Genomic DNA, 23,223 nt, shown 5'->3' with positions numbered 1-23,223 from the left:
AGTTTGGGTCAACAATGAGTTGGACCTGAACCCAGGCTGTTTGCAGTTTACCAAATGGGAAAACTAATTGGCCAGATTGACTAGGTCACCGTCTGAACCTCTGGCTGTTGCAGCTGGAAGTAATTTATTTAGTAGCTGAATCACTTTTGCCACTAAATGATAGATTCCCATCGCCTAGTATCTTGTTTGAAATTAAAAATAAGTTGGAAGGCACCCGGGGTGACTTTATAGACCACATATAGCCCTGGCCATATTTGGTCAATGACATGAACCAGCATCCATATCCAGTTTGTTGAAATTCAGCAACCAGCCAGGGAACTGTCATTTGCAACAAGAGTAGTGGTAGAAAAGAATCGTCATGACATGGGCAAGGCATTGCTCATCATGATTGATGGAGGATCTACTTCACTGGACAATGTGATTGATATTGGATTTGCATTGGGAGACAAGTGTATTTATTTATGTGTGTGTGTGTATTCTTTTTTTCTTTTTCTTTTTTATTGCCTGAGGTACCACTCAGAATCCATATAAGACCCTTAAGAGCATGATATGGATTATGAGGAGGGCCCACACTTTTTTCTTTTTTAGCATGGAGTCAATATTCATACCAGCTTCTTATCAAGGCATACAGCCTGTGTCACCGGGAAAGGAAGGGGCAGTAAGCTTTGCGACTTCCCCTTCCCCTGACCATACCAGGCCACATGCCAAAAGAAAAAAAGCATAGGGTTCTCAAAATCCATTCCAGACCATCCCCAATTTATATGCTATCTTGCAACCTTTTTTGCTAATTTTGAGCTTTAAGGTCAACCATACCAAATCTCAGGCCTACAACTGAATTGGATGGGTCATACTATTCTCTTAAAAACCTCCTTACTCTATCTATTCTTTCTTGTCCTTTGGATACTCTCACTCTAGAGGGGAATATTGCCTACAGAGAGGCAAGTAAAGCCCCTGTACTATCCTAAGTGGATCCCTTGGTAATCTTTGTTTTAAATGGTAAAACCCTGTGTTGGGCATTGCTGTATATTTCTTTGGTCGAGGGGATACTGTAGAAGAACAAATGGTGGCATTGAGGCTCCTCCACACTCGGGCAACACTGAAGCCTATAGCATGATATGCTTACAACAACCTATGGATATTTTTGAATAATAAAAACTATTGAAAAAGAAAATTCATAGTAGACTCTTATCCTGTGGGCAATAAAAACAGAAAAAGAGTGGGATCCCCCTCAAAATCTGTACCAGACCCTGATCCAGGCATGCATAATTTTAGGGCAAAAAAAAGGTGAAGTTGCACTGAAAAACAAGATACAGTGCCTTGCAAAAGTATTCACCCCCTTGGCTTTTTACCTATTTTGTTACATTACAGCCCTTAGTTCAATGTTTTTTTTAATCTGAATTATATGTGATGGATCAAAACACAATAGTCTAAGTTGGTGAAGTAAAATTAGAAAAATATGTACATAAAACTATTTTTCAGAAATAAAAAAATGATAATTGACATGTGCGTATGTATTCACCCCCTTTGTTATGAAGCCCATAAAAAGCTCTGGTGCAACCAATTATCTTCAGAAGTTACATAATTAGTGAAATGGTGTCCACCTGTGTGCAATCTAAGTGTCACATGATCTGTCAGTACATATACACATCTTTTTGAAAGGCCCCAGAGGCTGCAACACCTTAGCAAGAAGCACCACTAACCAAACACTGCGATGAAGACCAAGGAACTCTCCAAACAAGTAAGGGACAATGTTGTTGAGAAGTACAAGTCAGGGTTAGGTTATAAAAAAATATCCAAATCTTTCATGATCCCTAGGAGCACCATCAAATCTATCATAACCAAATGGAAAGAACATGGCACAACAGCAACCTTCCAAGAGACGGCCGCACACCAAAACTCACAGACCGGGGAAAGAAGGCATTAATCAGAGAGGCAGCACAGAGACCTAAGGTAACCATGGACGAGCTGCAGAGTTCCACAGCAGAGACTGGAGTATCTGTACATAGGACGATAATAAGCTGTACACTTCATAGAGTCGGGCTTTATGGCAGAGTGGCCAGAAGAAAACCATTACTTTCAGCAAAAAACAAAATGGCACGTTTTGAGTTTGCAAAAAGGCACGTGGGAGACTCCCAAAATGTATGGAGGAAGGTGCTCTGGTCTGATGAGACTAAAATTTAACTTTTTGTCCATCAAAGAAAATGCTATGTCTGGCACAAACCCAACACATCACATCATCCAAAGAACACCATCCCCACAGTGAAACATGGTGGTGGCAGCATCATGCTGTGAGGATGTTTTTCAGCAGTCTGGACTGGGAAACTGGTCAGAGCTGAGGGAAAGATGGATGGTGCTAAATACAGGGATATTCTTGAGCAAAACCTGTACCACTCTGTGTGTGATTTGAGGCTAGGATGGAGGTTCACCTTCCAGCAGCACAATGACCCCAAACTCAAAGCTAAAGCAACACTTGAGTGGTTTAAGGGGAAACGTGTAAATGTGTTGGAATGGCCTAGTCAAAGCCCAGACCTCAATCCAATAGAAAATCTGTGGTCAGACTTAAAGATTGCTGTTCACAAGCGCAAACCATCCAAGTTGAAGGGGCTGTTGCAGTTTTGCAAGGAGGAATGGGCAAAAATCCCAGCGGTAAGATGTGGCAAGCTCATAGAGACTTATCCAAAGTGACTTGGAGCTGTGATAGCCGGAAAAGGTGGCTCTACAAAGTATTGACTTTAGGGGGGTGAATAGTTATGCTCATTGACTTTTTCTGTTATTTTGTCCTAATTGTTGTTTGCTCCACAATAATAAAAAAAAGCATCTTCAAAGATGTGGGCATATTCTGTAAATTAACCGCTTGCAGACCAGCCGCCATCAATATACTGCGACAGGTTGGCATGATCCCACGAACCGTCATAGCTATAGGTCGGTCCCTTTAAGCGGGATAGTAGGCGCGCACGTGCTGCATCGCGGGGGTGCCAATGCTCGTGACCGGCGGTTGCGATGACCGCTGGCTGCGAGTGATCATGGGCACAAGAGGCAGAACAGGGACGTGTGTGTAAACACACAAATCCCTGTTTTGTTCTATGAGGAGAGACAGATCATGAGTTCCTAATAGCTAGGAATCACGATATGTAATTTCCTCTAGGTTAGTCCCCTCCCCCTACAGTTAGAAACACACACAGGGAACACAATTAACCCCTTGATCACCCCCTAGTGTAACCCCTTCCTGTGACATTTTTACAGTAATCAGTGCATTTTTATAGCACTGATCCCTGTATAAATGCCAATGGTCCCAAAAATGTGTCAAAAGTGTCCGATATGTCCGCCATGATGTCGCAGTCCCAATAAAAATCGCAGATCGCTGCCATTACCAGTAAAAAAGAAAATAATAATAAAAATGCTATAAATCTATCCCCTATTTTGTAGACGCTATAACTTTTGCGCAAACCAATCAATATATGCTTATTGCGATTTTTATTACCAAAAATATGTAGAAGAATACATATTGGCCTAAACTGAGAAAAAAATTTGCTTTTTTTTTTTTTTAAATGGGGATATTTATTGTGTTTTTTTCAAAATTATCACTTTTTTTTTTTTATAGCGCAAAAAATAAAAAACGCAGAGATGATCAAATACCACCAAAAGAAAGCTCTGTTTGTGGGAAAAAATGGACGTCAATTTTGTTTGGGTGCAGCGCCGCACGACCGCGCAATTGTCAGTTAAAGGGAAACAGTGCCGAATCGCAAAAAATGGCCTCGTCATTCAGCAGCCAAATCTTCCGGGGCTGAAGTGGTTAAATGATGCAAATCCTCAAATAATTCCACGTTGTGAGGCAAAACACGAAAAATGCCAAGGGGGTTGAATACTTTTGAAAGGCACTGTATCTAATATGTGAAGCCCTAAAATTGCCCGTGATATGGAGACAAACTTTGGTACCCTAAATTTTCCATAAGCAAAGCTTTAAAAGCCCCAACAGGTCATCAGTTTAGAGATAACTGTGGGCCCACAATTATTGCTCTCACTATGACGTGTACAGTGGTACGTAACATGTGTAGTGCAAGATTTTCTTACATAGGCCCTCAGACACGTGCGTTTAAATGCATATGTATGTGCATTACATATAGGGTTGAAGCAAAATAATCAATGGTTTGGGCTATTTACATTACCTAATAAAGTCTTTATCACTGAAATCAATATAATTGAAACTCGTGTGTCTCCATGGAACTCCAGAAGAAATATCATAGAATATAACCGTAATGAAAATTATTAGTTATAATAACACGTTTACGCTTTCTATTTTTTTTTTTTGTGAGGAAATGAGATTGCAGATTAAAATTGGAACACTATATACTGGATCGTCAGATAACAGCTTTTACTATCTCAGTATAATTCAGAAGGGATTGTGAAGAATTGTGTTTAGGACATTGGTCTCTTATGATGTAGTTGCAGGCAGTGGGCTCTCTATAGGTAACTGTCAAGTAGTTAGAGTACCAGTTCTGTAGAATGCTAACGATCAGTGTCTCCCAGTATGAAGTGTTGATGATAGGATGCCGCAGTTTAGACAAGGGGGGAGGGGGCTTATTTGTATTCTGCAGCACGTGCCCCACAATCCTGCTGCGCTCAGCAAGAATAAAACAGGGGGAGGAGGGGAAAGGTATACAGTCATAAGAAGATGCTGGCTTGGATGTGCTGTCGCTGTCCCTGGTGCTAAAGGTTAATGGTTGCATGTCAAGTTTGGGCGCAGAAAGGCACAGGGGGTAAGAACATGGCTCTATGTATTGTGTCCATCGCTAATACTGCAGACAAAATATAGACCCATCCATACAAAGAGTCATTATTTATTTTTTGTCTTGGTGTATCGAGGTGAAAGGCTGATAAAATGGTACTTTCTATTCTGTATTTTTCATCATGTTTGTGCCCTTTCTCATCCCCCAGCACAGCTTTTAGTCACCAGGGCAGCGATGACCTTGACTGATGACTTCTACATCTAATGACCTAACTGCAGCTGCTAGTATCTCATCCATCCATCCTCCATTCTGATAAATTACAAGGCTGATCCCACTGATCATTACTTAAAATATAGTCCTTTATGCCACTACAGTAATTGTGTTACCACTTCTATGTTGTCATCAATGTCCTTTCAATCAATGCACAAGCAGCTTTTAGTGATAGTGTAATTTATTTATTTATTTATTTATTTTTGTCTACTATTTAAAAGAATTGCCATTTTCCTTTATTTGGGAAAACAGTGTTTTTTTTTTTTTTTTTATAATTCTGTAATGAAGGTATAATTAGATGTTACGTTGTTTTGCTCATAACTGATATTGTGATCATCATCTTTTCAGATCCTTAGGATGTGAATGGTTCTACCCATATGAAATGTTCATTATTTTTCAACTGCCTTAGTGAGCTTTTAGACATATGCTTCTATGATCCTTGTGCACTACTGATGTTTTTTCTCCAAATGTCATTTGTTTTGCTGTTACAGATGTCAGAATAAGGGTGCCCCATGATTTCATGATGCTGAGACAATAGCCGCTGATGGCTGCAGATGTAAGAACAGGTGATAGGTGCAGGTGTGCTTGTATGAAGATGGTGCAGACTGTGCAGGTGGCAGTGCTAGGGGCACCTGGGGTTGGCAAGACCTCTATCATCCAGCAATTTGTAGCCCAAGAGTTCCAGGAGGAATACACCCCAACTGAGAGTAGGCAGCTGCACAGAGCCTCTGCAGTGCTCAGCGAGAGGATGTATGAGCTGCTCATCCTGGATTTACCTAACCTGCCTAGATATCCTGGATCTGCAGGACAGGTGAGACCACTATAAGGTTGGTTATATTCGCAAGTTACCAAACTCGTACATCGAATCTGCCAAATGACTGACATTTGAATATCTCCTGTGGTTCTTTGTTGCTAAAATGTCTGCAGACCAAATAAATACACTGTAACATTTCTGAAACATACCATGGTGGTGCTTACATATTATTTGTTTAAATATGCAGTGTATCCAGGAAATGTAAGTGTGTAAAGGAAAGTGAAATATGATATAAATATACATTTGCACTTATTCACATTCAAATGCTTTCCAACATTTTGGACACCAGTGACCTGTGGCACTATGTTCTGTTACTTTTTGGCATCAGATCATTACCTTTCAGTGCCCATTAGTTAACTACAGAGGTTTCAGGCCAACGGTTATGTTTGAAATGGTTAGGTTAACGCACATCCATACATCTAAAGCCAAATTTCTTTTTAGTTTTGGATAGCATGGAGACTGGTTATTACTGTTTTTTTTTTTTTTGTATATCTGTCCCATTGGAGTCTCATAGGCAAACACAGGATGTGAGAAAGCAAATGTCTCCAAAGTAAGCCATATTCCTCTTAGACAGTTGTCATCAGAACTAGTGTCCCGATTGGAAGATTAATCCTTTATTCTTGTTTTAGTGAAAAATTTGCATTTTTATTATCACCAGGACAATTTAGGAAGGTGAGAATCTAGCCAGTGGAAACACGGATAGCAATAAAAACCTGATAGAGGGAAAAGCCCCATCATAGACATTGCAATAGTAAAATAAAAACTTACATGGATCATGTTGAATGAAAATATAGTGAGTGTCTTACGAGATAAACAATCCAATTTTGACAAAATATGGTCTCCTTGGCTTGCTTACTTACAGGTTTCCGAATGACTGAATCATATAGTCCGAATAAGTTGAAGCTGGATCTCCGGAGGGTCCCATCTCTTTTCTCCCCCCCCCCCCCTTTTTTTTCTTTCTTTTCTCTTTGCTTGTTCCCTCTACTTTGGCCAGCCTTGGCATCACGTCCTCTTAGCTTTTCCTTCTTCCTTCTTATTTAAGCTCTTGATGTTCATATTTGGGGGTCTGGAGCTCCTTTGTGGAACCATTACAATGCTTGGCAACGAGTAATACTATGCAAGCCGTGGTCTCTGCATGTGGGCTTTATTTAATGATGGGCCAGCTTTCATGGATTACGATTCAAGGCGGTCTTGACCGCGATATCTTGGGTCTTATTGTCCCACACTATGATCCAAGGGGTGATTGTATGGAAGACCACTTCCTAGTAACCACAATTCTTATGTGGTTTTATACCCATGTTACAACACAAAATATGTTATTCCGGTCCACTTCTAATGGTGGTCACATGTTTACTCATGAGCTCAGCGAATACCCACCTATTTGCCAAGATTTTCAGATGTTATGTTTCCCCACTTATGTACCATTGTCTATACAGAGCTAGCAAGGATTGTTTGCTGCTCTGCACAGTCCTTTTGTTATTTTTATTTTTTTAAAACATTAATAAAAACAATTGAAACAGAAAACCTGATAGAGGTTTTAACACTATTCAAAACTGTATAAAACAATATAGCTTTAAATTTGCCTGGAGCTGTGCTTTCAAGGAAGTCAAAAGTAGGTTAAAGCATATGTGACAGACAAGAAAATGACCACCGTTGTAGAAAACATTGTATTTTCATAACTCTACTGTTGTAAAGACATATAGTGAGAGAATTGAGTAAATTAATTATTTTTTCACATGCCTTCATTTTTGTTTTTCTCCACATTTGCAAACAGGCCAAGCTTTAGGGTCCCTTCAAACTCTTACATTTCATTAAGGCATGTTAAAGAACATGCTTTAGATTACACTATGTTGCGTTACCATGCGGTACAAATAAAGGCAGCCTAATAATTGTGCATTAAAGCAGCCTTTTAATTTTGCTAATGCAGCACTACAGGTGAAAAACATCCCTGCAAAAGTTTTGTAATGCAACATGTGTGTTTTGGTGCACTACCACATGGGTGCCTTGCAGGGATGTAGCTAAGGGGGGGGGTTGAAACCCCACCAGAGCATCCTTGCAGACAGAAGTAGTAATGTTATGTGTGTTTCAACTACATCGCCGCACTCGGCAGGCACTGACTCACACACGGTGTTGTTGTGTGCTGCCTGAGCCTGCTGTTACACCGTCCGACCACTGGGGTGCGCTGTTGGGCTGGGCTTGGGCTGAGGGAGGCTCTGTCAGCAGGGAGTGGCGAGGCCGTGAGCTCCATCGATGCTCTAACCCTGCCCTGCCCCGCCCCATGTAGCCTGTATGTGCTCGGAGGCTCGGAGCAGAGAGGGAGCGCTGAGAGTGCCTCCCCTGTACATCTGAGAGCCCCGCCATGGACCACTTAAAGCCCCGCCCCTATCGCGGAAATCCCACCCCAGACCTCTGAGAGTGGGAGGTGAGCCCGCTGGCCAGGTAGGTCTTTCTGCAAATAGTTACACACTGCCTGTAGACAGTAGACTCACTGTTATTCTATATCATTTGCTGTAGTCCCAGCTGCAGTCTCTGGTCATTTCCTGTAGTCGCAGCCACAGTCTCTGGTCATTTCCTGTAGTCGCATCCACCGTCTCTGGTCATTTCCTGTAGTCGCATCCACCGTCTCTGGTCATTTCGTGTAGTTGCATCCACAGTCTCTGGTCATTTCCTGTAGTTGCATCCGCAGTCTCTGGTCATTTCCTGTAGTCGCATCCACAGTCTCTGGTCATTTCCTGTAGTTGCATCCGCAGTCTCTGATCATTTCTTGTAGTTGCATCCACAGTCTCTGGTCTTTCCCTGTAATTGCAGCCGCAGTCTCTGATCATTTCCTGTAGTCACATTCAAAGTCTGGTCATTTCCTTTAGTCACATCCGCAGTCTGGTCATTTCCTGTAGACACAGCCGCAGTCTCTGGTCATTTCCTGTAGTCACAACCGCAGTCTCTGGTCATTCCCTGTAGTCACATCTGCAGTCTCTGGTCATTCCCTGTAGTCATATCCGCAGTCTCTGGCCATTTCCTGTAGTCGCAGATGCAGTCTCTGGTTATTCCCTGTAGTCACATCCGCAGTCTCTGGTCATTCCCTGTAGTCATATCTGCAGTCTCTGGTCATTCCCTGTAGTCACATCCGCAGTCTCTGGCCATTTCCTGTAGTCGCAGCCGCAGTCTCTGGTCATTCCCTGTAGTCACATCCACAGTCTCTGGTCATTCCCTGTAGTCACATCCGCATTCTCTGGTCATTTCCTGTAGTCACATCCGCAGTCTCTGGTCATTTCCTGTAGTCACATCCGCAGTCTCTGGTCATTCCCTGTAGTCACATCCGCAGTCTCTGGTCATTCCCTGTAGTCACATCCACAGTCTCTAGTCATTCCCTGTAGTCACAGCCGCAGTCTTTGCATTTGGCTTGTGGCTGCGGCTACTGTGACATCAATGGGCAAGTTGAATAGCGGCACCGTGAAGCTAAGCATTGATGTCACGGCAATGTGTAGTCAACAATGCAGCTGTTCATTTAGAGGTAGGTGGTCAAGGGGTGGTTCTGTTTAATCATCCCCTTTGAGTCCTCGTTCACGTTGATTGCGGCTTTGAAATCGTGGAACTTCATCTGAAATTGCATGATTTCAAAGCCGCATGTGAGTGCGCCTTCAGGTGTGACTTGGAAGACATCTGTGCGGCTTCATGCACAGATGTCTATGCAACTTGCACCTGAAATCACCATAAGTAGTGCAGGAACTACTTTTTCAAATCAGTGCAGCATTTGAACATTGCCATTGCCAGCAATAGGGTGTGACAGGTCAAATCGCACAAGTTGCTCCAATGTGAACGGGGGCTTAGGCCATTCTTATACCCAATCTGGTCATGCTCACTACTCTCTGCAGCATGCTCAACAGAATTTGTTTTTCAACTGTATCCCAGGAGGGCTGGTATTTTGTCACACTGCTGAATTCTCTAGCAACCAATCAAGTGAGTGGTAATGATAAGCAGTAATCTATCACTACCAATCAGTGAGCAGTAATGTGCAGTAACCTCTAGCAACCAATCAGCAAGCAGAAATTATGTGCAGTAACCTCTAGCAACTAATCAGTGAGCCATAACCTGTGCTGTAACCTCTAGCAGCCAGTCAGTGAGCAGTAATGATACACTGTAACCTCTGGCAACCAATCACAATCGCTGCCTGATCTGCCACAGTAAACTGATTTTGAAAATGTTTGCCCAGGGTCCATTTAATTTTAAAGAGATTCCTGGCTCTTGCTGCTCCGCCTCCCCACCTCGGTGCCTCCAGGCTTCTTTACATGAGATCATGTCTTCTTGACTCGTCCAGCCACAGCCACCAGGACAGGAGGAAGCACTGAGCAGAGTGGGAGTGACCGGCACCTACCCACCCACCGGTCCTCTCTATTTCCATTGGCTCCACCTCCTTGCAGTGCCCACCTTTTGACTGCTGCTTGGGTGAGGAGCTGGACCCTCAAGGGTGCTGTTAGCCACCAGCCTGCCATGTGGACGTAGATGATGTTCTGAAGTGCTGCTGGCTGCTGTCCATTGACCCACCCAGTCCACCCCAGGTCACTAGGTGTGTCCCTCTTTCCCTTGTGTCTTCCTCAGTCAGGCTAGCTTAGAACTGCAGTGCTGCAGAATTTCTTCCTGTCATTCTACTGGTATCTGAGATTGTGGAAAATGCTGGCAAAATTGGTGATTGAGGCCCTGGACTGAGTCTTCCATAATTGCTGTTCTGTTAGCCTGTTAGGGACATGTAGCGATTTGGGATTGTGGGCAAAATATTGCTATGATTCTGCCCGCCACCGTGCCCTGATTCCAAATCACACTGTAATGCATGGCAAAATGCAGCCCATGTGTTTGTGGTCCATTCATTTTTACTGGCACCACAACGTGGTGTCTTTTTGCTGTGATTGTTGAGCGATTTATCGCACAAAAAGCACTCAAAGCACTGTTGGGTGCCGAGATAGAACCAGCCTCGATATCCCGGAGACATCTCATAGCATATGTATTTACAGCAGCAAATATTTTATTAGTGAAATCATGGAAATCGGCGGTTGTGCAGTTCGACCAGCTCAAATATAAACTCTCCTGGATTATGCTTGATGAACGATTGACTGCAATCTTGGCCGATAAAATGCAACAGTTCGAAAAGATTTGGAGCCCTTGGGTCCAGTACTTAACAGGGGACCCCAGAGCCATATCGGTGTAGAAGGTCCGGTGGGGGGCGGGGATCGGGATGCGAGGTCACTTTCTAAATTTCTAACTCTTTACTCCTTTACTTCTCTCTCAACCTATCATTCTTTATGTTTAACCATCTCTTCTCTTCAAATCTAACTAAACCTTGACACATTAATGAGGGTCATATTGCAGAGATATAAAAACGTTAAACTTGTCTCGGCATAGGCCCCACACGAAAAGAACTAACCTAGAAATAATAGAACAAGTTGTATATCAGGTGGCAAATGTTAGCACCATCTTATAGAAAAGTTTATGTATATTATAATGTGTGATGCTGCAAATATCACCATGAAACTGTTTACTTACATTGTATTTTTATTTACTATGGAAATTGTGAAAACTTGAAATAAAAACCATTGAAACAAACAAAAAAAAAGCATTCAAAACCACACCGTGTTTTGGTACCACTAAAAATGAATGGAACACAAACACATGTGCTGTGTTTTGCCTGCATTGCAGTGTGATTTGGAATTGTGGACAGATTCACAGCGATTCTGCCCATAATCCCAAATCACTACATGTGAACAGTCAGGGCCTAACAGGCTAACACAACAGCAATTATAGAAGACTCGGCCTCAGCATATTTTATAGGTACAAGAAGGCCCAGGTTATGTTTAACCGTGTCCCTTAAGACCCGCCCACTATCATGTTTGGCCATACCCACTTTTTTGCAGCGGCGCGCTGCACACGTCGCAGGATACTGCTTCCCTGTCATGCTCCTCATTCTCAAGCTAAAAAGTTTATAGGTACGTTCTGTATGAATGGACTCTGCACAGTACCACTTCTCTTGTCTAGTATCCTGGGGTAACAAAAAATCAGTGAGTGTGCTGCCTTTGCACCTTCCCAGTAAGATTGGCTATTACAGTGCACCATCCTGTGATAGGCAGTCCAATGGCAGAGGGCACTGATCCGTCAGGTATTTTTTTCATTTTTCATTGAGCCAGTACCAGGTTTTAGACTGGACAATAGCCAACCTCACTGGGCAATGTTCATAAAAACTGGAAGAAGACAAAACTCAAATCAGGTTCGATTTTCAAGAGGATCTGAGAAAATAGAATTAAGGATGTGATTGCTTACTATCAGCAACACATAGCTTTTCCTTTTTCCAGTCTTTATGAATTTGGCGCAATTTGTTTTGTTTAAAAACACTTTTACTTAGTACCTGCTGCTGAACCCCCTCAGAGCAAAAAATGATCTACGGCCCTGGTGTCTTGGTAGTATTTGAGCAATGGGGGTGCAATTCTAAATGAACAAATGGTAAACCACACATTTTGCCTATTGTTCCTATAACACATTGGGTGTGAAGCCAACTGCTGAAACTGTTCATGCATTCCGACCTCAGGGGGACTCTGACTTTTAGTTTCAAGATTCATACTCAGAAAATTATAATTTTTAGACTAAATGCTTAGATTCCTGCACAAGCATGACCGGTTCTCTTTAGCCGTTAGGGGAAGCTATTGAAGGGTTAATTTAGGGTTAGGGGAGGTATGGGGTGGGTTGACCTAGCAGTAAGGGAACACTATTTTTGAAATGTCCCAGCTTGCAGCCCCCACACTTTCCTATTGTCTGTTAAGGTCACCAGTCGTTAAAATGGTGCAAGAGACCTACGCTAGCATAAATGAATAAATGATCAAAATATAGCTGCTGTGCACTGTGTCCTGATACCAAACACTCAATTTATAATAAAGCAATAGTGCCATCAGATAAGGTTAGGCATAAATTCAAGCACTTCCATCTTCTACAAGTCTTCCTTCCAGATTCATTCATACTTGTGTTAAGGAGATGTCCGATCATGTGACCACACTGTGACAGCCAAGCACAGCGGTCACATGACCTCAAAGCCCGCCTCCGCCTCCCAGCATTTAGAAGGGATTAAAGCATAAATAATAATAGAAGGAAATTGCAAAATGTTCTCCCCCCCAGCCTGAGTGTGGACAGTCACAGAGGTGCTAAGCACACTTTGGCACCATCCAAGACAGAATCATATTTTGCCTCTACTGTGCCATATACCACCATCTCTAAATGTGCCTGAGATGCCAATTACCATCTCTGATTCGAAGTCCTCACAGCTATGTCCTGAAGAGCCTGGGGTTCTTGATAATCTGATTGATGTAGTGTGTTCTACCCAGTAGTTGGAGTATTGGCCAGCTGTTACATGAATAGTCTTATAGAGCTCATTTACACTTCCAATTTAGGGGCAGTTAATTGTCTTTTTGGAGGGAAATTATTTATCATTTAGAGATTTACCTGAAATGCAGCTGGATTCCTCACTACAATTCCTGTACACCAGAGCTTAGACTGGGGAAGGTGGAAATATCATTGATGTAGTGCCCATGTGCTAACAAGGTACATTCTAATAGGAGGAGAGAGAGCAGAGTGATAAAAAGTTAAACCTACCAGTTTTCTGCTTCTCCTTTCACTGTGTAGTCACAGGCTGGGAGAGGAACAAGACCTGTAAGGCCGTGTACACACGGGCGGACTTTTTAACGAGCTGACTTGCCTACACACGATCATACCAAAGTCCGACGGATTCGTATGTGATGACGTACACGGGACTAAAATAAGCAAGTTGATAGCCAGTATCCAATAGCTGTCCTAGCGTTGGTTTTTGTCCGTCGGACTAGCATACAGACGAGCGGATTTCTGGGTCCAGCGGAGTTACGACGTAAAGATTGGAAGCATGTTCCAAATCTAAAGTCTGTCAGATTTGCGACTGGAAAAGTCCGCTGAAGGTCCGGTGAAGCCCACACACGATCGGATTGTCCGCCAGATTTGGTCTGTCGGCGTCCGTCAGACAAGTCCGCTCTAAAAGTCCGACCGTGTGTATGCTGCATAAGTGTTACAGTATGTATTTTCAGAAAAGAATTGACCATTTTGCGACCACATGACCATGCTGACCATTGAGAAGTGCTTCCCTCTTCAGGGACACCTTACCGTTAGAAGAAGCCTCATTGGTCAGCAGTGTCAGATGGCTGCATTGACCAATAAACGCTTGCCATTGTGAGCAGTTTAATGGATACTCACTGAAGGGCAGGGTATTGTGGTGTACAGACCACTTTACCAGCACCACCAGCAGCACAGGGCCGCTATGTGCAATGTGATTCGGAGGGGTGGCCAGGATATTTGGAATTAGTTTGCCCTTTAATTTTTCAGGAAAAGGTGAACTTAACCTTAGCCTCATGCACTCTGGACATTATAAAAAAGACAGTAACGTTAGCTGTGGAAAGCTGTAGCTGTAGTGAGTTTTTCAGCATTTTTGTAGTAGCGTTTTTTTGTGTTTTTTAGCTGTAGTGTTTTTTTTTTTTTTTTAGCAAAACTATACTCCCATAAAAGCTTACGCTCAAACGCTGAAAAAAGCAGAATAGCCATGTTATTCAGCGTTTTTAAGCTATTTTCGGAGTTATAGGGTTTTTACAGCTTAAAAACTCCTCTCAAAATTGACTAGTTCTGGAGTTTTTTTCCAGCTAGAAAACGCCCCTGCCAAAAACTGCTCATAACAGCCTATGTGTGCAAGGACACTGTGAATAACATGCTGGGGAGTTTACTGGCTGCAGAAAAAAAACGTCTGAAGCCAAAAACAGCAGCTGTAAAAACATCCAAAAATGACCAGTGTGCATGAGGCATTAAACACTGCATGTTTGAGGTAAGGGAAGGTTGCAAACAATAACACATGACTTATACAATCACAACATGTTATCATACATTGATTTTCAAGATTTCTGTGATTTTTTTTTTCCGTGATAATTCCCTTTCAGCCACAGAAAAGAGAATTGTCTCTTTGGTACAGGGGCACTGCTGCTAAATGTCAATCAGGACAGGGAGAGGAATCAGATTTGGCACTAGCAGTTCAGTGATCTGAATCAGTAGAGAGATTTCTTACCTCCCATTGATTTGATAAGAAATTTTCATGTACATGGCCCATATACTGTGTATGGGTGATGATTACTTGCAATGTCCAACAATGGCAGTCATTTTCCATTATGCGCATTAGGTTCTCATTGATTTTGATGTGACAAACGTGGGAAGGTTGACATCACTTATCCTTTTTTTTTTTTTTTATGTCCTACAGGAGTGGATGGATCCACGTTTTCGGGGGCTCCGTAACAGCAGAGTCTTCATTTTGGTGTTTGACATCTGCAGCCCTGAGAGTTTCCACCATGTGAAGCAGCTGAGGCAGCAAATCTTGGACAGGTCAGGATCTCACTAATAGACCAAAGTTATTAAGGGATTCTCGGTGAAAGTGTCATCTCCATTTCATTAATATAAAGTGTATAGTAAAAAATCAATACAAGCATAGTGGACTTTTTAAAGAAAATGTATGCAGACATAAAAAGTCAAAAGTCTTATTGTGCAATTTTATTTATAAAAAAAAAAAAAAGTAAATTGCTTTTATGAGATAATCAATTGGGTTCCATTTACTGGTAGTTATACATTCCACAGAGTCCCGCAGTATGGCTACCTTCCAAATGGACAGTGCCATCATTGTTTTGGGTCGTATATTTTCCTTATACCACTTTTTGGAAAAACATAAAGTTCTTAGAGATCATAAAGGATATTCATAACCATGTTAAAGCTTTAAGATCAATGCAATACTACCACCCTTCAGATACAGTAAAAGCATATACACTGGGCAGATGACTAGAAGGGGAGATGCAACAAAATATCCTACCCTGCATACTCTACCTCCTTCGGACAACTCTGAATCACATCCCTGTATCTTATTTCAAACCTATCCAATCTTTTTTGAACAATTTTGTCTGGTCCTCTAATCCAAATTTTGACTTACAAATCTTCCATAAGTAAAATAAAAGTAATCGGGCTAGAAAATTGTTACATATGTTGCCCTCTTTTAGGAGGAGTTATGAGAAATGGTCCTCCCCAAACAGGAATGTGCACTAAACCTATAGGTAACTAATGCCGCGTACACACGAGCGGACTTTACAGCAGACTTTGTCCTGCAGACTTTTCGACAGACTTTACGACGGACTTTCCGAATGAACGGACTTGCCTACACACGATCAACCAAAGTCCGACGGATTTGTACGTGATGACGTATGACCGGACTAAAACAAGGAAGTTCATAGCCAGTAGCCAATAGCTGCCCTAGCATCGGTTTTTGTCCGTCGGACTAGCATACAGACGAGCGGGCTTTTCGTCCGGACTCGAGTCCGTCGAAAAGATTTGAAACATGTTTCATTTCTAGGTCCGTCGAACTTTTGGGGAAAAAAGTCAGCTGGAGCCCACACACGATCGAATTGTCCAATGGTCTACGGTCCGCCGAACCAAGTATGCCGTAAAGTCCAGTCGTGTGTACACGGCATCAGAGAACCAGAACCTTCATTAAGTGGAAGAGTCAATTTTATAAAAAAAAAGTTGTCAGTGTCTTCACCCAGGACAGGGCCTCTGTGAACAAAGGGGATTCCCTTCCTGGGAAATTAACCAATAATCTAATCAAAGTAATTGGGAGCAGAAGAACTACTGCAACCAGCATTTAACATTAACCATAAGCCTATAGATGCATACCATTATAGAAATAATACAAGTTTTATACAAGGAAAGAATAATAATAGTACATACATCCAATGTACAAACCAGTATTCACAGCAAAGAGCCCGATAGGAGCCCTGGTGGAATTGTGCACATATACCCGGATATATATAGTTATTAATAAGTATACCTCCAGATGAATGTTGCAGCAAAGTTCAGTTGCAGGGGACCCTGAGGATGATAACGATGCGGCACCTGTCTTTGTGTTGGAGACCTTAAGAAAAGATCAGCGGTGATGGAGCGATCCTCCAACTGTTGTCCAACCAGTCAGGAATGCAGTTTCTCACACCCAGGAACTGTGGTGTGGCACTGGGAACTCAGAATCAGCCTTTTTACTTTGTGCTTTAGTCCCTCCCTAGCGGTTTCTAATCTGATATGCAACTGGACCTGTAACTAGCAGAAGTGGTAATCTAACCTAAGGCTCTAGTTGAGCCCCAAGTTAAAACCACCTATATAATCCCAGACAAGTAGGGATCTGGGATTCAATGCTATACAGGCTCAAGTAATAAAAAATAAATAAATAAATGCACATTTTATTTTACCTGCAAAAATATGCGTTCTTATTCTTTTTTGAAAGGTGAACTTAACCTTTAATGCTTATGGATGTGCTCTAACAGCTTCTTTCTAACTGAGCTTTTTTATTCTGCTGCGCCCCTCAAATCTACCAACCATTGAACCTCTACCCCATCACTTCTTCTCCCCTGACCTGCCCACAGGACATGGAGGCCCCCTCCTTGTCCCATTCCCTGTTTCCCACTTATCTGCTCACCTCCTACCCAGGTATAACACCCTCTCCTTACACATTCCCAAGACAAGCAATGGCAAGAGGAATGCAGAGCCTGATGCATCCCCCTCCCTCTGCATTCTTCTTGCTGATGCTTGTCTGTGGAAAGTGTTACAGCTGAGACAAGCTGCCTTTATTAGTCAGCTGTCTCCTTCATACAGTAGCGTTTGTCAGATCGATCGCAGCAGCAGGGGAGGGGGCAGGTCGGATCTCATAACTGTATAACTGTTAAACCCTATATGAGATATACTTAGCTTGAACTAATAAATATATATATATATATATATATATATATATATATATATATATATATATATATATATATATATATATATATATATATATATATATATATATATATATATACATACAATGGGGACGGAAAGTATTCAGACCCCCTTATTTTTCACTCTTTGTTATATTTGCTAAAATCATTTAAGTTCATTTTTTTCCTCATTAATGTACACACAGCACCCCATATTGACAGAAAAACACAGAATTGTTGACATTTTTGCAGATTTATTAAAAAAGAAAAACTGAAATATCACTTGGTCCTAAGTATTCAGACCCTTTGCTGTGACATATATTTAACTCAGGTACTGTCCATTTCTTCTGATCATCCTTGAGATGGTACTACACCTTCATTTGAGTCCAGCTGTGTTTGATTATACTGATTGGACTTGATTAGGAAAGCCACGCACCTGTCTATATAAGACATTACAGCTCACAGTGCATGTCAGAGCAAATGAGAATCATGAGGTCAAAGGAACTGCCTGAAGAGCTCAGAGACAGAATTGTGGCAAGGCACAGATCTGGCCAAGGTTACGAAAAAATTTCTGCTACACTTAAGGTTCCTAAGAGCACAGTGGCCTCCATAATTCTTAAATGGAAGACGTTTGGGACGACCAGAACCCTTCCTAGAGCTGGCCGTCCGGCCAAACGGAGCTATCGGGGGAGAAGAGCCTTGGTGAGAGAAGTAAAGAAGAACCCAAAGATCACTGTGGCTGAGCTCCAGAGATGCAGTCAGGAGATAGGAGAAAGTTGTAGAAAGTCAACCATCACTGCAGCCCTCCACCAGTCGGGGCTTTATGGCAGAGTGGCCCGACGGAAGCCTCTCCTCAGTGCAAGACACATGAAAGCCAGCATTTAGTTTGCTAAAAAACACCTGAAGGACTCCAAGATAGTGAGAAATAAGATTCTCTGGTCTGATGAGACCAAGATAGAACTTTTTAGCCTTAATTCTAAGCGGTATGTGTGGAGAAAACCAGGCACTGCTCATCACCTGTCCAATACAGTCCCAACAGTGAAGCATGGTGGTGGCAGCATAATGCTGTGGGGGTGTTTTTCAGCTGCAGGGACAGGACGACTGGTTGCAATTGAGGGAAAGATGAATGCGGCCAAGTACAGGGATATCCTGGACGAAAACCTTCTCCAGAGTGCTCAGGACTTCAGACTGGGCCGAAGGTTTACCTTCCAACATGACAATGACCCTAAGCACACAGCTAAAATAACGAAGGAGTGGCTTCACAACAACTCCGTGACTGTTCTTGAATGGCCCAGCCAGAGCCCTGACTTAAACCCAATTGAACATCTCTGGAGAGACCTAAAAATGGCTGTCCACCAACGTTTACCATCCAACCTGACAGAACTGGAGAGGATCTGCAAGGAGGAATGGCAAAGGACCCCCAAATTCATGTGTGAAAAACTTGTTGCATCTTTCCCAAAAAGACTCATGGCTGTATTAAATCAAAAGGGTGCTTCTACTGAGCAAAGGGTCTGAATACTTAGGACCATGTGATATTTCAGTTTTTCTTTTTTAATAAATCTGCAAAAATGTCAACAATTCTGTGTTTTTCTGTCAATATGGGGTGCTGTGTGTACATTAATGAGGAAAAAAATTAACTTAAATGATTTTAGCAAATGGCTGCAATATAACAAAGAGTGAAAAATGTAAGGGGGTCTGAATACTTTCCGTCCCCACTGTATATACAGTATATATATATATATATATATATATATATATATATATATATATATATATATATATATTACTCAGCTCAATTGTGATGCCTTTGATTAACTTCAGTGCAGCCAATAAAGTACTTTTCAGGGCTTTTTCAGCACTTTTATTCAAAAGTAAAGTTTAATAAATCACAAAAGGTTACCCTCACAGGGTTCTCAGCAGCACAATGACAAATACATTTTCCAGCCTCCTGGTTAACCAGACTGCGTAGTTCCTGAACCTGTCTCAGCACATACCCACCACATCATCTCATTTAGCCTTGTGACAAACTGCCCAACTTGGAGCTGCACAAGCTTCTGCTTAATTACACTCTTAATACCTCCCACAGGCGACGGCCTGGTCAGATTGCCTGAACAGAAGAGACACTTACATAGGGTATGTTCAGACATACTGCTCGTGCAGCAGCTTGTCTCCAGGGAAGGAGTCCTGAACCATAGACAACCACTATACTAAAAAAACTGTGCATACCTGCACAATTAGGATGCTAGTTTCCAGTAAAATTTGGACACAGGGTTGGAGGCTTCATCTTTCCCAAGTCTCTACAAAGTCTCTGGGCTCCTGAATCCAATCCAGTAGTTACCAATCCTGGAGAAAACTGAAAAACAGTTTAATCCACTCAGAAGAGCTATGTCGGAGCCCCTCAACCTGCATAAGTAACATCTGGGTGAGATCTAACCCTTCTGATACTAACAAGGCACAGCATTGTCACAATATACAATATGTAATATCAGCGGGATAGCTGTGATGCTCCATCGGTGAAAATAAATCAGTGATTATAAATCCTCAATGCTATAGTGCATGTATTCTACACCATAACAATGTTGTTTTACTAAGATGTGATATTTTTAAAAACTATAATCCATCATGCCAAAGTATGTTCATCATAGCCTAGTGAACTGAGCCTACAATCTGAATATCCACATAAAAGTTAGTGTATAGATCTAACAGACCTAGGATGGGTTTGACTAAGAAACATTTGAAAAACAGCGATCTGATTCTCAGTTGTGTATATGATGACTGTCATTTTGTACATTATTAATTACATATGTAGATTTTATCTGAAGAGTGGTGATGTCACCCCTTTAAAATATCAACTACAATGTTATCACATGCTGGCTCATGAGTTATATTTAGAGTGATTAGTAATGGAATACATAGCTGTTAACAGAAAAAAGGGATTGGCTCATACAAAACTACTTTCTTATTGAACATTACATATTGTATATTATACATAATGTGCTCATCTAATGTTAAAGAAATTTGTATTTCTTATGACCTAAATGGGAAGCCTCATGTTTATACATTCACGAGTTTTATGAATTAGAGTCCAGGTGTGACCATTATTATCATTATATCATACACAAGGGGATGTATTTCTAAAAAAATTGCATAGCAATTCACTCAGTGAAAGTGCTTGTACATCTGTTATGTGCAAATGGAGCAGAAAATAAATGTTATTGGCAATTTCCTGTGCTGCTCAGGGTTTTCATTGATTTAAAACGTAAAATACTACACTGGCCACTAGTTGGCATGAAATATCATACTACATTTCTATGACACTTAGCGCCATCTTGGGGCCATGTGCAGTATTTTCAGTTCTTAAATCAACAAAGAACATTTGACCAGCAGATGAAATGGCCTAATACCATTCATTTTTTTGCCCCATTTGCACAAAACAAATGTACATGCGCATTCAGTGGGTGAATTGCTATGCAAACATTTGTTAAATACACCACTAGGTGTTAAAATAATACTGTTATTGTGTGTTTCTTTGTGTACATAACTAGAACAGAAGACAAGAACAGATGTGTTGTCATTTCCTCCTGCAGTAAGCAAAAAAAAGCATTGGCAGAGGTACCTACTGAAGACAAGTGATGTGGCATATAATAAGTGCATTTATTTGTTCTGATCCTTTGGCTTATGTTTATTAACAATATCTCCTGATACTTTTTTATTTTTTATTTGCACCAACAGTTGCATTTTTAGGACTAGTTACAATCACCTTAAACAGTACTAATGACAACACATCTATAATGCATAGTGCCCTCTGCCTCTCAGTTGGTGTATCTGTCAGAGCAAATATTTCACACTGTTTTCTGCATGTCATTTTCTGTAGCACAAGTAAGCCCCCAGTGATCGTTGTGGTTGGAAACAAGAGAGACAAGCAGAAGCTTCGATTCGCCCCACGGCATGTTCTCTCTGTACTGGTGAAGAAGAACTGGAAATGTGGATACCTGGAGTGTTCGGCTCGCAATAACTGGCACATCCTCTTACTCTTCAAGGAACTTCTCATCAGCACCACTGCAAGAAGCAGAATCAAAACTCCCAGCATCTGCCTGCAGGGGGCACTGCACAGAGAGCGCTGCAGCCTTATGTGAGCTAACTAGTTTAGAAGCAGAATTGCCTCAAAGTTACAAAGACACTGCCATCACTAAGGGGGTTCAAGCTTCTATGTTATATTTGAGGTCTTCTCAGTCATGTGCTGGAGTGAGGAAGCCGCAGTCTGTATGTCTGTGAGACAAGGGCTCCACAGCCAAATCGCAGACCTCTGAACATGCATAGAAGCAAGTAATCTTCTGTCATGTCACACAAAAAGAAAAGGGCTCCCTCATTAACACTGAGTAAAGCACTGCCATACCAGTGACCGTTCATTATATACCAGCAAGATTTAGGGGTTTATGTTCATTTACAAATAATGTTAAAGCAATTTTAAAACCAAAATATTAATATTTTGTAGCTTACCAATCTTTAAATGTGGTACTGCATTTTTTTTTCTTATTAAAGTTCCCTTCCCTTTATTTTCCTCTGATGATTTGGCCAGTAACACACTTCCTGCATTAGGTTGTCTCCATTCTATGAAGAAGCAATGGAGACATCTTTAGACAGCATCATAGTCAATCCATGGGGGAAGGTAGTGTTAGATGCTCTAGCAGATTTAGATGGACTTCACTAAATTAAAGCCAAACTCATGCTAACAACTTTAGGCAGTTACAGTAAACAGTTCTTTACCTTTTGGGATAAAGTTTTACATAAATAAATAAAAGCTGATCATTGTAAGTACCCCTGTCCTTTGTAAATGGTTTGTCTCAACCTTCCTAATCACACTTTAGCTGGACAGCTTGGTCTGTTAACCCCTTGGCGCCAGCCGTATGCATATATGCGGCCTCTTGGCGGGTGGGCCTTAACATGGCCCTGTGTTTACAACTTACAGTCAGGTCCATAAATATAGGGACATCGACACAATTCTAATCTTTTTGGCTCTATACACCACCACAATGGATTTGGAATGAAACGAACAAGATCTGCTTTAACTGCAGACGTTCAGCTTTAATTTGAGGGTATTTACATCCAAATCAGATGAACGATGTAGGAATTACAACACTTTGTATATGTGCCTCCCACTTTTTAAGGGACCAAAAGTAATGGGACAGATTAACAATCATCCATCAAACTTTCACTTTTTAATACTTGGTTGCAAATCCTTTGCAGACGCTGGGTTTCATCCCTGGTGATGCTCTGCCAGGCCTCTACTGCAACTGTCTTCAATTCCTGCTTGTTCTTGGGGCATTTTCCCTTCAGTTTTGTCTTCAGCAAGTGGAATGCATGCTCAATCGGATTCAGGTCACGTGATTGACTTAGCCATTGCATAACATTCAATGGAATGCATGCTCAATCGGATTCAGGTCACGTGATTGACTTGGCCATTGCATAACATTCCACTTCTTTCCCTTAAAAAACTCTTTGGTTGCTTTCGCAGTATACTTCGGGTCATTGTCCATCTGCACTGTGAAGAGCCATCCAATGAGTTCTGAAGCATTTTGCTGAATAT

The 23,223-nt window shown here is 41.6% G+C and overlaps 1 protein-coding gene across 1 annotated transcript; it reads left to right on the top strand.

Annotated features, from left to right (window-relative positions):
* Nucleotides 1-4,578: 4,578 nt before the first annotated feature.
* Nucleotides 4,579-22,702, top strand: RASL10A (RAS like family 10 member A). Its single transcript, XM_073630602.1, has 4 exons — nt 4,579-4,757; nt 5,489-5,808; nt 15,110-15,231; nt 21,511-22,702. The coding sequence occupies exons 2-4, from the start codon at nt 5,542-5,544 to the stop codon at nt 21,770-21,772; spliced, it is 651 nt and encodes a 216-aa protein (XP_073486703.1). The 5' UTR covers nt 4,579-4,757; nt 5,489-5,541; the 3' UTR covers nt 21,773-22,702.
* Nucleotides 22,703-23,223: the final 521 nt, after the last annotated feature.

The sequence above is a fragment of the Aquarana catesbeiana genome, linkage group LG01, assembly GCF_042186555.1.
Source record: "Aquarana catesbeiana isolate 2022-GZ linkage group LG01, ASM4218655v1, whole genome shotgun sequence".
NCBI lineage: Eukaryota > Metazoa > Chordata > Amphibia > Anura > Ranidae > Aquarana > Aquarana catesbeiana.
This window is presented reverse-complemented; position numbering and strand designations above follow the sequence as displayed.